This window comes from Manis pentadactyla, chromosome 10, assembly GCF_030020395.1.
Source record: "Manis pentadactyla isolate mManPen7 chromosome 10, mManPen7.hap1, whole genome shotgun sequence".
In the NCBI taxonomy this organism is placed as follows: Eukaryota; Metazoa; Chordata; class Mammalia; order Pholidota; family Manidae; genus Manis; species Manis pentadactyla.
Genome location: NC_080028.1, coordinates 44,029,347 through 44,043,718, shown reverse-complemented (window position 1 = coordinate 44,043,718; position 14,372 = coordinate 44,029,347). Strand labels below are relative to the sequence as shown.

Sequence of the window (14,372 nt, the reverse complement as noted above, 5' to 3'; positions counted from 1 at the left end):
CAGTGTGAGATGGAGGGAACCTGAAGGAGGGTAGAAGCATCTGGAATGGAAATTCCAATTCTTTCTTTTGTTTCCTACTCGTTTCTCAACTGAACAGTTTCAGGGCTCCTTTTTAATTAATATAGTACGCTTTTTACTATTTTCTTAAAAGTATGTGTGTATTCTATGAATTATAATAGACAACACTGAAAATTTAGAATCAATATTTTACTACAGGAGGTAGAATATAGAAAATTTACCACTACAGAGAAGTCTTTACCTTTCTTTTTTTATTGTGGTTATCATTTATATTATGTCTATATATATATAGGAAACTCAGATAGCTATAGTTTTTGTTTTTCAAGAATCAGTTTTATGAAAGAATTTGTGTAGAATTGGTGTTTTGATTTGTTTTTAAATGTTTTGTAGAAAACTACAATTTAGGTATATGGTCCTGGAGTTCTCTTTGTAGGATGATTTAAGTATGTATTTTTTCACTTTACAATGTATAGGGCTACATAGATTAGATACCTCATCTTGAATTAACCCTGGAAGATTGTATCTGTCAAAGAATGAGTTCATTTTGCCTAAGTTTCCAAATCTACTTTGCAGAGATTTTCAAAATATTTCATGTTCATCTTTTTAATGTCTGTATTATCTGAAATTATGTTATATTTTTCTTTCCTGATAAACTCCATCTTTCCTCTTTTTTTTCAGATCAATTATACAGCACTTTTATTCATGTTATTCATCCTTTCTAAGTATCAGCTTGTGATTCTATTAATCATGTTTTTCCATTTACTGTTTCAAAAAGTTTTGTGTCATTGTTTCCCTTTTTCTCTTCAGATACTTCCCTTTCGACTTTTTACATGCAGATTACCTAAAACATCAAGGCAATAATGAGAAATCACTCAGCAATAACAACATTCATCTTGTTGGGACTTACAGAGGACCCACAGGTGCAAGTTCTGATCTTTATCTTCCTCTTTCTCACCTACATGCTGAGCATTACTGGAAATCTGACCATTATCATTCTTACACTCGTAGATTCTCATCTGAAAACACCTATGTATTTTTTTCTTCGAAATTTCTCCATCTTAGAAATCTCATTCACAACAGTCTGTATTCCTAGATTCCTGTACAGCATGTCAACTGGTGATAATACCATTACTTACAATGCTTGTGCGAGTCAAATTTTTTTTTTTGGAATTTTTGGGGCCACAGAATTTTTTCTCCTGGCAGCCATGTCCTATGACCGCTATGTGGCCATCTGTAAGCCCCTGCATTACAGGAGCATCATGAACAGCAGAGTCTGTACCATCCTTGTCCTCTGCTGCTGGGTCTCTGGGTTGATGATCATCATCACACCGCTAGGTATGGGTCTCCGGCTGGAATTCTGTGACTCTAATATCATTGACCATTTTGGCTGTGATGCGTCTCCTCTTTTTAAGATTTCATGCTCAGATACATGGTTCATAGAACAGGTCGTTATAATCTGTGCAGTACTGACATTCATCATTACACTGATAGGTGTTGTTCTTTCATACATATACATTATCAGGACAATTCTAAGATTCCCTTCTGAGTCACAAAGAAAGAAAGCTTTTTCTACCTGCTCATCTCACATGATTGTTGTTTCAATCACCTATGGAAGCTGTATTTTCATCTACATCAAGCCTTCAGCCAAAGAAGAGATAGACATCAACAAAGGGGTATCCCTGCTCACTACATCTGTTGCCCCTCTGTTGAACCCCTTCATTTATACTTTGAGGAATAAGCAAGTGAAACAAGCTTTCAGTGACACAATAAAAAAAATTGCATTTCTTTCACAAGTAAGAGCACACTGACTTTGAAAAATCAAATGAAAATGATAGATTCATTCCTTAACATTTTTTCTCAAAGGCCTAACTAGTTCAGTCAGGTTAACCTTCATTTAATCCTTCATAGCTTGATCTGTGAACCTGCTTGGAGTTTCTTGCTCTCTTTATTATCAATGAAAATTTCCTCTATCATTAAATGAATATGTTCCAGAAAATAAAATCCTCCTTAATCTCTCACTAAGAATTTCTAATATTACTCTGAAAGAAAATTTTAATGTTAAATATAGCTCTATGATTTTTGGGAAATTGTTAGAGCACTAGTTTTGTGAAACTCCTTTAATTCACATGTGCTGAACAAAATAGGAAGATTATTTCATTGTTGTTTTAAAATATTAAGAAGACTAAATTTAAGAAAGAACTCCAAATAGGCATATCAATTAAAATCAAATATATTATAACCAAAGTAAGAAAATAAATACAAGGAATTGGAAAAAAAATATGATATGCAAAATATATAAGCAAGCTAGAATATTTAGAAGATTTAATTCAAGAAAGAGGAGAAAAAGACTACAGCTTCCTGATATTAGCATGCAAGCACTCATACAGACATGCACACATACAAACAAAAAATATCAAACAATATTAAAAATAAGAAGAGGAATTTGCTTCCAGCTCTGCCAAAGCAACTTGTATGAGCCATGTCTTCTGCCTTAAATAATCATAAAACAGAATCAGCTATGTGAGGAAACTTTTGATAACAAGCAGCTCACAACTGTATTCCTATAGGTAAAGGAAATGGCAGTAAATGACTCCACAAGTAGTGCTAGCCCAGCAACACAGTGAGCTAGACTAACCTCAACATGATTGTCTTTCTGAGCTTACTTGACAAAGATCAGGTCAGCCGAAGTGGTTAGTACCCTCAGGTCAGGAATACACTGAGCTGGGATCTGAGTAGAAGATGTCCCCCATGTATTCTTGGCTGAGGGATTGACTGAACACATGTAGACAAGTGGCATCCAGTTTAGCAGTGATAAGGCTGAAAGTTCAACAGAGATTCTAGAAGCCAAGCAGTCTGTGGCCTTGGAGTCTGGGCCCAGTCAAAGTGAAGGACCTTGTTAATATCTCTTCAAACCACAGGCTTTTCCCACTGCAAAAGCCACTTAGGAGTCATTTAGGAGTAAGGACCACATTCAGAGCAAGAGTCAGAAAACTAAGGCCTAAATGCAAATTCCATTCACCACTGGTTCTTGCAAATAATGTTTTATTGGAACATGTCCATTCCATTCATTTGCATACTATCTATGGCTGCTTTTAAATGGCAGAGACGTCCTTGCCCAAAAAACTGAAAATGTTTACCATCTAGCCTTTCACAGACATCTCTCCACCTCTTATGGAATTTCCTCTTCCATTTTTATTATTTTAAATAATTGAGGAAGAAATGATGAGAGAGATGTTATGCAGCTAACTTCTCATCATCTACTCAGGCATCTCCAGGGAGTAACTCTTAAAATTGTTGGCTAGCTGAAAGAATTTAATTAGCCCATCCACCTGCAATTACCCTTTTGTTTCTGAATGTACTTCAAAACAAATTTTTAAAGGATGAAGATATGGCATATCTGTCTATTTTCTCCATCTGGATCTCACACTAAAAACTAAAGTTAGAGCCACATCAGTGTTTTAAAACAAATAGGGAATTTAGTTGCTGTGTACTTTAATGGGAAATTCCATTTGCTCAGCCCACCAATTCCTATATTTCTTGAATATCACATCAATCTCCCCTGAAAAAAATTGGTTTATTTCCAATTACCAAAGTTGTATATGCCCCAGGTGTGAATTTCAACATAAACTAAAGCCAAAACACTAGCATATATGGTATAACATAGGTTTTAGATCATCTTCCATTTTTTGATGTGTTTATTTTTCAAAGATTATTATAATTCAGTTACTTATACTTCACAATTTTAATTTGTAGTTCTTCAATATTTTGTTTAAAATACTGAGATAATTGCAGAGCTTTCTAAACATGTTTAAATAACATACAATGTTATGTTCAGTTGAGGTGTACATAATTGTTTTAAAATCTAATTAAAGTGATTTGTTTTAGGCACAGTTATGGAATCATTTGGTCTAACTCTCCAATTATGCTGACTTAAATGAAACCCTGTCTACACACAAAATTCTGAAAGATATTGTTATTTGAAGCTAAAAGGTTTTTCAGTTTCTTGTGTAGTAACAGTTAATTTGAAATGTGGCATACAGGTAGATTTAAGACAGACTGGCATATAACAAAGAGATATAAATCAATTAGATACACCATTATCTCCTGGCCAAGCTCTCATACATGCTCACATACATGCTCCAAAGAAACTATCTGTCTCCTTGTCTCCACCTGTTGCAACATACATAGTCTTCTCACCAAAAATACTTTCACTGAAACCTATAGAATTCTTTCATATTATAGGTTTCTGAAGACAAAAATATATCATAGCTAAGGAAAGAGAGTCAAAAGAAGTATTTTTATTTCTTTAGGCATAGAAACAGAATTTATCATAACAAAATTGATACTTCACTAAATATCTAAATATCCCTTTAATTCATAAGGATCAACTAAATGAATAAGATTTCTTGGTGACCCTGATTCAAAAGTTATTAAACAATCTATACACTAACTAACTGTAGGGGAAAATTAATTATGGATTTTCAAAGATAAAAAGCTGCACAACAATAATAATCAGGTAACAGGACATTGAAAATAATGACCCATCTGTACCTCTCCATTCAGTTGGTTTATTTTTTGTAAATTTACAAATGTTGCTTAAAATTTTAGTAAAAATTAGACTATGTGCTTACAAATACAGAAATTTCCCAAAATGCAGACCTTTATATAACTCCCTTTTTAAATGCTTGGTGCATCTTACTGCAGATTAAAGATGGATAGATGAGAAAGAGAGATAATAAAATATGTTATGCTTCTCCACATCTCTCTATTGATATATTGGTGTGCTTTTTTCAATTTTCTTTCAGTTTGGTAAATTTTTATATTTTCTATCATAAATCATTTTTGCATATTTTTCTCTTCCCCAAGATGATACAAACCAGCTCATAACCACCTTCAGTCATTCCAGACATCTTTGTTTATTTTACATTATTATATCTTCAAACTTCACACTTTTTACTTTTGTGAGAGTTTCATCATTTGCTCAGGAAGAAAAACAACTGTCATTATTTTCTCACCATCATATCAGACTTCCCTCAAGTTTTCATTATCCACATTTGGAGTAATTTCTGTTTGAATATCACCAAAAAAATATTTATATCATTTCTTTTTCTACATCTAATTAATATTATTTTTTTTTGTTACCTTGTTGTTTTCAATGTATGTTCAAATAAACCCAGCTCAGTTTTTTTAAAAAATGTAAACCTTCTTCTCAAAGAGTTTCTATACCTTCTCTAACATGGGGCTATGCCAAACATATTTGCTCCATCAGTGTGTCTTTCTCCTTTTATATTTATCTCTGCTGTCAGTTTCTATGACTTCTACATTATGTCTCTGGGCTTCAATATCATAGGATCTTGGGCCTCATTGATTATTTTTTGTCAATATGCAGTGACATAATTTGAACAGCAGATTTTTACCTGGTTTATACAAAGTGTCTAACCCTCACAGATACAGGAACCAAATTATCTCTCAGTAGGTGAATGAATAACCTGTGATACATTTAGACAAATGAAATATTATACAGCATTTAGAAGAAATGAGCTTTCCAGACACAAGAAAACATGGAAGAATCTTAAATGCATTTTAGTACGTGAAAGAAGATAATCTGATAAAACTGCATACTATGTGATCCCAACTGTATGACGTTCTGGAAAAGGCAAAACTATGGAGATAGTAAAAACATCAGTGGTTCCCTGGGGTAGCTGAAAGGGACAGAGGAAGCAGTTTATATGCTTTACATGAAAATCTTCATTTGTCTTCATTAATGTCTTACATATTAATATCAGAAGAAAGTTTTTAAAAATTAGTAGTAAACTGAAACAGGAATCACCTTTGTAGAGATCTCAGAAGAAGCCAATTCTTTTCTTCTTCAGCTTTATTGAGATATAATAGACAAATAATATTGTGTATATTTTAAGTGTATGACAGGATCATTTGATATAAGTATATACTGTGTAATAATAACATAATAAAAAATTAACTTAGTCAACACATAGATCACCTCACATAGTTACCACTTGTGTGTATATATGATGAGAACATTTATGATCTACTATCTCCGCAAACTTCAAGTATACAATATATTGTTAACTACAATCACTATGCTCAGACTACAGAAAAAAACAAGAGAGAAACCACTTCTTAACTGTATTAAGGGAATGTGGAATTTCAGGTGACCATGCTCACTAGCAAAAATAAACATAAACCATCCTGAAGAAAGGCAATAATACACTAAACCTCAAATTCTCTGTGTGCATTTCACACACAATGTATTACATTCTATAAAGCATAACAACACATAGAGAGAAAAGTACATTATTTTTTAAAACAAAAAAAGAAAAGATTGCTATCAATGTAGAAAGAGACCAATGGTGATCCAGAAAATGGAGTTTAACAAGGGCTTTACATTTTCCATGGAGAATAATAAAAAAGTTTTTGGCTGAGAAATTCCAAACCTAATGAAGCAATGACAAGTGACAGATTCAAAAGTCGCCGGCAACATTTCATGAGATAAAGACAAAGAAATCCAGTAAAACACACGATAGAACAGATGAAAACCAAAGACAAAGAAGATATATAACAAACAGCCTATGCAAACACAGATTACCATCAAATGGCAACAATAATAATAGCAGCTAATAGCTCCACAAATCAATTGAAGAGAGCAGAAAATGAAAAATCCTAAAAGTGAATCCTAAAAGAAAATGAGTGTCAACTCAGAATCCTATTATGCGCCATGTGAAGATACACTATAAAAAGAGGTGAAATAAGACATTCAGAGGAGTAAAATCTAAGAGGATTCTTTACCAGATGACCCACACATAAAGATAAGAATTAACAGAGGAAGGAAGAATGGAAGAGAGGAATAAATAAGGATTCAGGTATTAGAAAATCTAAGTGAATATTGATCATCAGATTAATCAAATCATTCTGAATGGCTTGAAAATATTAAAATTAAAATACATTTTTTAAAAAGTATAAGATTGAGGAGTTGTGTGACAAATGACATTAAAGCATGCCAAATTAATTGCATTATCCAGAAAAATGTAAAAGTAATCACACAATTTAAGTCAAATTAAAGTCAAGATAATACCCTCAAGCAAATATTTCAGAAGTACTAAAAACAAAACAGAAACTCACCAATTATTAAGCTTCTATGTGAGAAAATGAATCATATGAAAGACAATGTTAAATCCAAAAGAAAGCAAGAAATAAAAAATTGTGCTGAGTGAACAAAATAAAGCAAATAATGAAATTATGGATTTAAATTCAATATAGTATTAAATTCAATACTATTCAGTGTAACAAAAAACACAGTGACTCCTCTGTGACTTAGACAGACAATAATGTATCATAAGACCAGAACATCCATTCTATTAATTCACAAGTATTATAGAAAGGAATCTCAATTGTCCAGAAAAGGTGTTTCTTAGTCCTTGCAACACTCCGAGACTTGTTTCCTTTGGAACTCCAAGTACAATAATATGATTATTCTCATGGATTAGTGCAGATCTACCTAAGCGTAGAAGCCCCAGGCTTCCCAGGAGTTAAAGTCTCTTGTAATAATTCACAAACAGAGATTCCATGGTGTCTACAGGGACATGCCAAGTGACAAGAGTTATCACATTCAGGGAAGCCCAAAGCTATGGTTACCCAATCATTATTTTTAGTTTGCTAACAATCCTGCAGTACATATATATTTTAAAAATCAGGGTGAAAATTGCTATAAGTGATATTGCCTAGTAACACAGTTGACATATCATTTTTAACAGCTAGAAGATCTTAAAAGACAGTGTTAATAAGTTTAAAACATAATTCATTTCTCTTGTACAAAAGGAAAATCTTTTGTTTAAACTGTTGCTTATAAATCTATATGGAATAAATGCTTTCCTTAAATACAAACCTTGTTAAAAAAATATTTTTTTAAAACACACATGTTTTCTTACAAGAGATACAACCAAAATATGTACACAAATTTCAAGTAAAATCATGGAAAATATAATACAAAATTGTAAAAGCTCTAGATGGTGTAACTAAATTAATAATAAGATGAAATAAGATCAAATAAAAAAATCTATAGGGGTAAAGAGAAAGATTTCATAATGATAACATTTTCACAGCAAATATAATTTCCAATTTGTATGTCCTTAGAAACAGAGAATCTATACACAGAGCAAAATCATTAGAACGTTCAAGAGAAATAGACAAATTCACAATGAATAATATAACAGGCCACTCTCAGAATGGGAACTAGGTGCAGCCTCTAGGACAAACAGTATGGAGGAGTCTCAGAAAATGAAAGATGGAAATACCACATGAACCAGTAATGGGAATTTACCACAGAAAACAAAATTACTAGTTTGAAGAGACATATGCACACGTTTGTTCAATGCAACTTTATTTTAAAAAGTCAACATATGGAAGCAACCTAAGTGTCCATCAATAGATGAACGGATAAGGAAGTGGCATGTATAGACAATGGAATGTTACTCACTCATAAAAAGAGACAGAAGGAAATCGTGCCATCTGTGACAACATGGATGGACCTAGAAGATACAGCACTAAATGAAATGTCAGACAGAGGAAGATAAATACCATATAATTTTACTTACATGTGCAATTTAAAAATTAAACAAACAAATAAAACAGAAATATACTCATAAATACAGAGAATAAACTGGTGGTTGCCACAGGAAGGGAAGTGGGAGAATAGGTGAAATAGGTGAGTGGGGATAAAGAGATAGGAACTTCCAATTATAAGGTAAATGAGTAATTGGGATGAAAATAGAGCATAGGAAATATAGTCAGTAATATTTTAATTTCCTTGAATGGTAACAGTTGGTAACTACACTTGCCGTGGTGAGCATTTAGTAATGTGTGTAATTGTTAAATGACCATGTTGTACACCTGAAACAAACATAATACTGTGTATCAACCACAGTTCAATTACAAAAATAAGAATAGCATAATGTTGATATAAAATTGGTAATGATATTATAAGGAGGTCTCTAAGTTTGAACAAAGTCAGATCCACTGGAAAAGGTATCTGTGCATATAGTATCTCTGCCAGCCTCCCCAAAGAGCCAGATGAAGAAAAATGCAAACAGAATTGACGCAGTCCCTGAATTCCTCTATTAGGAAAAAAGGGTAATGTGATGTGATCCGAGATTGGCAAACAGGAGGTTTCCATGGTACAGGTAATGTTCTGTTCCTTACATATTAATACCTACTTGGTATGCTTCATTCTCATCATTTCAAGCTGAACATGTAATGTCATGATTTTTATAAAGCTTATATTGTTTTAACCTCTTTCTCAGAGTAAAAATATCAATACTTATTGTTATTATAACAGCCTAGTCCTATGATATATCATTTCCCACAACATAAATGCAATTATAAATAATACTTTATTCCCTATAAAATATGAAACTTATGAAAATGAATTATAAGCAAAATACAAAGTCTTGCCTTAATTAAAATACACAATGAAAATTAAGAAAGAAATCCATAAAACTAGCAGTGTAATGGTATAATAAAAACTACTAAAGAAAAAAAGAGATCAGCCAATTTATTCAAGCAAACAGCAACAAGGACTTTTTTCCCTACTTCCTTTAACCATGGGAGCTTCCTTTCTTAATCATGGCAAATTAATTCATCATGAGCCCTGATCTACCATCTTCACACCATAAAATCCTAAAGCAACTAATATGGAACCGTTGGTTTGCCCAGATTTCTAAACAAGTCATCTCATCTCCAAGATAGTCATTTTTTTCCCTTTTCTCATTGACCAAAAGCAACTTTAACCAGTCCACCAAATCTTAGTTTTGTGCCTTAAAATATTCTCAGAAGGGTTCCTTTTAAACACACAAATTTCAAAGTCTCAGGAGCAGATATTTCAAACAGAAATCATTAGGTCAGTGATTTTTAGTGAGTGAACTGTTTTTGAGGCATCCATGTGACCATAATCTTATGAAGCCTTGTCTGTAGGCAGAATAAAGAATATGCCTGTTATATATAATTTTTCCTATTTTTCAAATGAGATAAATTAGTTTCTGTTATTAAAATTCATTCCACAATGTCACTGATTACATAGTAATTTTTCTCAATGTGTATTTTCATATTAAATAGATACTTTATTAGCAATTATATCATGGGAGATTAGGTGAAGCAAGTACTTGAATTATTAAAATATTTCCCACCCATTTCCTTAGAAAATGCAGTGGGGAAGTGAATCACCTGCTTTTTTCCCACTAGTAAGGATGGGCCCTGGCCTCTGTCTGATGCTATTGTTTTATCTTAAACATCTCCAAGGACATATCCTGGCTGCTATTTTAGTTGCTTTGCCAAAGTTCATTAAGCAAAGCCTCATTAGTGGCACTAGAACCTAGGCCACTGAGGATCCTTTCCCTCACTCAGTGAGGAGGTCCCAGGGCTCCCCCAGCAGACTGAGCAGAAGAGCACGATTATCCTTAGTTCTGGAGGAGGAAAGCACCTCCCTACTCAGAACAATCGGAGCTCTTCCAAAACCCAAGGGACGTTCTTTTGTTCTCTATATTAGCTTGTCTTCTCTCCATGACAGAGACCAAGGGAAGTGTTCCCAAGGATTAAAATAAGAAAGGAGTCTCTAATGGGAACCTTTACATGATCTGAAAGTGGGAAACTTGAAGAACTCGAGAGCCGGAGAAAATGCCTGGACGGTAAGTGCAGGGTGACGATCCTGTTAGACCTGGGCAGAGACACGTCTCCTTAACACGACACAGTTAAACACGGTAAGGAGCTGCCAGCCGAAACCACGAAAAAGTATCATAGAGTAAGTAAGTACCAGAGGTAGAGATGAGAATTACCTTTTCTTTTGAGAGATGAAAGAAAGAAATATTTGTTGGCATTTTTTTCTGTAATATGGCTAGTTAAGCTTGTTTCAACATTTAGTATGGACGATTATACTAGACATGTTATGAACTCCTCCCGACAGGCATTTGTAAGACGAAGGTCATAGCCAGGGATACATTTCTGCAGCCCTAAGTAGTCACCATGCAGTACAACTTCAAGAATATAAAAAGATATACCTTCCAAATCCCTGGAATTTATATCTCAAAACAATATTACTCTACTTAAAACTGTCAATATTTTCTAAACTGTAAATATTCTTTTGTGATGAACAATTTAAGTAGAAATACTTCCATCCCTCCTAAGCATTTATTAGTTTACTGGGAAAGTTCCATTAACATCTAAATTATTCAGTGGAGAGTAATCGGGTGCCTGAGTGGAGAGAGGGACCCTTGTTCTTCAGGAAGCGGGGCACAGGAGAGCAAGGCTGAGGGGGCTATTTCTCTCAGGCAGTTTTTGCCTGGTGTTTATTCGATGGGTGTGGGGCTGGGTATTAAAAAGGAGATGACAGCAAGAATGTCAATTTTTTGTAACTTCATAGTTTGTTCTACTCATTGCACTTTTTGTAGCCCTGAAGCTGTTGAGAGAGAATTAATTCTTAAATAAACCCAAAATCAAAGGGCAAGGCAAAAAATAAGGCATGGTTAGTATTAGCACAGTATTTTACTCACATTAAAGAGAAACCATTAATAAATTGATCCTATTTAACAGAGACAAAAATAACATTTGCATATAGGAAGAGGATTGAAGTATACAAAAAAATCTTAGAGAGTTTGAAAACAAAGAATTCTGTTTTTCTTTCATTAAGATGCTGTTTGGTATGAGTGGCTTAAAACGAGACCATTCCTTTGGGAGTGGAAGGTCATCAGAGGAAATACGTTCCATTATTTATTGATTTCCCAGGGCTCATGTCCTTTGCAGGCAACATTTTAAAGCCAACTGAGGAAAAATGCATTTCATATAACAAATGAATTGTTTCCTGGGGAGATTTGCCTGTAGGTGATGGAGAAGTAGCAGGAAGGAATTCTCAAGACTGTTTTTCAGATAGGACATATTTTCACTGCTACAATTCTAAGTAATTAGTACAGGTTAAGGGCAAGGAGTGATTATTGCTCTGTGAACAGAAATAGCACCTTTTCTTCTTACTGAAGAATATACACAATGGTCACAGGTAATATCAACAAAATAAGACTCAAAATATAGGAAAAAGAAACCAGTTAACATGTTACTCATATTTCTTGGTTGTCTGAAATTATAATGTAAAAATATAAATCAAGTGACTGTATGTGACATAGGGACAGAACTAATTAGGAAGGCAATGTGGGTATGTGATAATGGGGCAACAACCTTCCTTAATTGTCTGTGTGGATCTCAGCCATCAATATGACATGAAACTCTTGATCATCATACTAATATTTCTAATTTTTTATTTCTTCAATGACACCAAATCCCTTTCCCCCTCTGCTTGGCTCTAATTCTTTAGGTCTGTCTGAGTTTAGGAATCTATATTAAGAAAACCCACTTGGTGATCCTATTTCAGAGAGTTGTACACATTTAGAAACCTTGTGAAACACAAATGTTTCTGGAAGAAGAAATTGAACATTATTTGAACAAACACTGAAATAACTACAGTGAATTTTTATATAAATGAAGTGATTTTCATGATACAGATACTAGCCCTGTACTTTGCACTATACTTAACCACTGGATGGAATACTTTTAAAATAGTTTGTCTCCGCTTTTCCATTAGCCAAGAGGAAGTTAAGTCCTGATGTAGAATTAAGTAGTTTTGCTCTAATAAGAAGGAGAATGAGCCACTCTCCACAGTGTGAGGAGTGAATCTGTAGGCACACAGTAGGTGATGTCAGCTCTGAAGAAGAAAAGAAAGCAAAAAGTAAAATAAGCATAGTCTCTAAAAATGTTGTAAAGTGGTAAATTCTGGGTAATGGGATAAAAATCTAAGTACGTAACAAGCAAGAGGTCCAGGACAGAGATTTCTATGCATGAACCAACATACCAACATCACGAGACGGAGAATCACAACATCAAAGGTCAAGTCAAGTTCATAGGCCACAAGAAAATGTTTGGAAAAGGAGGATATACAAAGTTTAAAATTGGTATTTTTCAGACTATGTGAATGAGAATGTACATGAAATTACAGTGCAATGAGAAACAGATATGAAAAAGGATGTCGAACCGACGGACCAGAATAGGAATTGAAGCACACAGCTCAGTCTCAGCACACGGACAGCTGTTTTATTTTTCAGTTCACATTTACATAATGCCTTTTGTGTGACAGATATGAGGGAGCATAACTATATACAAAATATAGCCTCTATGTGGAGAAGTTTACAGAAACAGAGGATAAATATACATACACAGAAGTATACAGTGTGATATGTTCCAAGACATGATAGGCAACAACTGCTTGGAAATAACACAGGATCAGAATCTCACACTCTGGGTGGTATATGAAGACCTCCTTGAAGAACTGACACCTAAGGAGAGCCCTGAAGGACCGACAGGCACCAGTCAGTCAGAGGATTAGCCCTTACCAAGGAGACAGCATGTAGAAAAATAAGAAATGCAAATAGTCAATGTCAGTGGAACTTAAGTTCTGAGGAAGAAAGTTCAGGGATTGTAAGTGATGGGGGAGAAAATAAGGAAGGTCCTGTCCAGGAAAAGCCTGGCAAACCACACAAAGGCATTGATCTTTATCCAGAAACTGCTAACACTGGGAGACGAGAAGGCTGAGAGGGAGTCTGATCTCACATTGAGCACATGGCATATGACATGTCCATGGAACTTGCAACTCCTGATGCATATTAGCAATGCTTTTCATTGGGAATAGTTCTGGCCTTTGGAATCCATCATAGAAATGACAATGAAATCAATGGCATGGAGTGAAATCACCTTGTAGAATATGGAGTAGGAAGAGCCACAAACAGAAAACAAGAAGGGAGAGGTCTCAACATAGAATATTGGGGAACAGCAATACTTCATAGACAAATAGTGAGGAGACTGTGTAGGTCTTGAAGGAGGAGAAAATCAAAACGATGACATGGAATCCATTTAAAGAATGGCTGAACTTAAATTAAAAAATATATTGTGGGGATGCCACACAAAATAACTTCAAAAATTGTGCCATGGCTCCAACAGTAGTGAAGTTGCTGCAGGTGTGAGGAAAAGTGAAAGTCAAGTCTCGGAGGCTAAAATCCTACATTGAGCGTGGGTACACAGAGAAGGTGCTGACACTCTATCTTTGCAAAGGAATTAAAACCCATAAAGAACAAAAAGTACAGCCTAGAAGACTATATTTAGTGATATTAAATGTAGTTTTATCTTCAGGGGCTTTCAGAGAAATCGGACGACAGCTAGTAAACTGAAAAATCACCTGAATGCTTATGAAGATATTCCATTTGTAAATATCTTGAACACAATGGTGTTTTGTACTTTAGTTAAAATAG

At 34.2% G+C, this 14,372-nt stretch overlaps 1 protein-coding gene across 1 annotated transcript; it reads left to right on the top strand.

Moving 5' to 3' along the window:
• The first annotated feature begins 878 nt into the window (after positions 1–878).
• LOC130679296 (olfactory receptor 6C2-like) lies at positions 879–1,826 on the top strand. Its single transcript, XM_057487910.1, has one exon. It carries the CDS (start codon positions 879–881, stop codon positions 1,824–1,826), a length of 948 nt encoding a protein of 315 aa, XP_057343893.1.
• Positions 1,827–14,372: the final 12,546 nt, after the last annotated feature.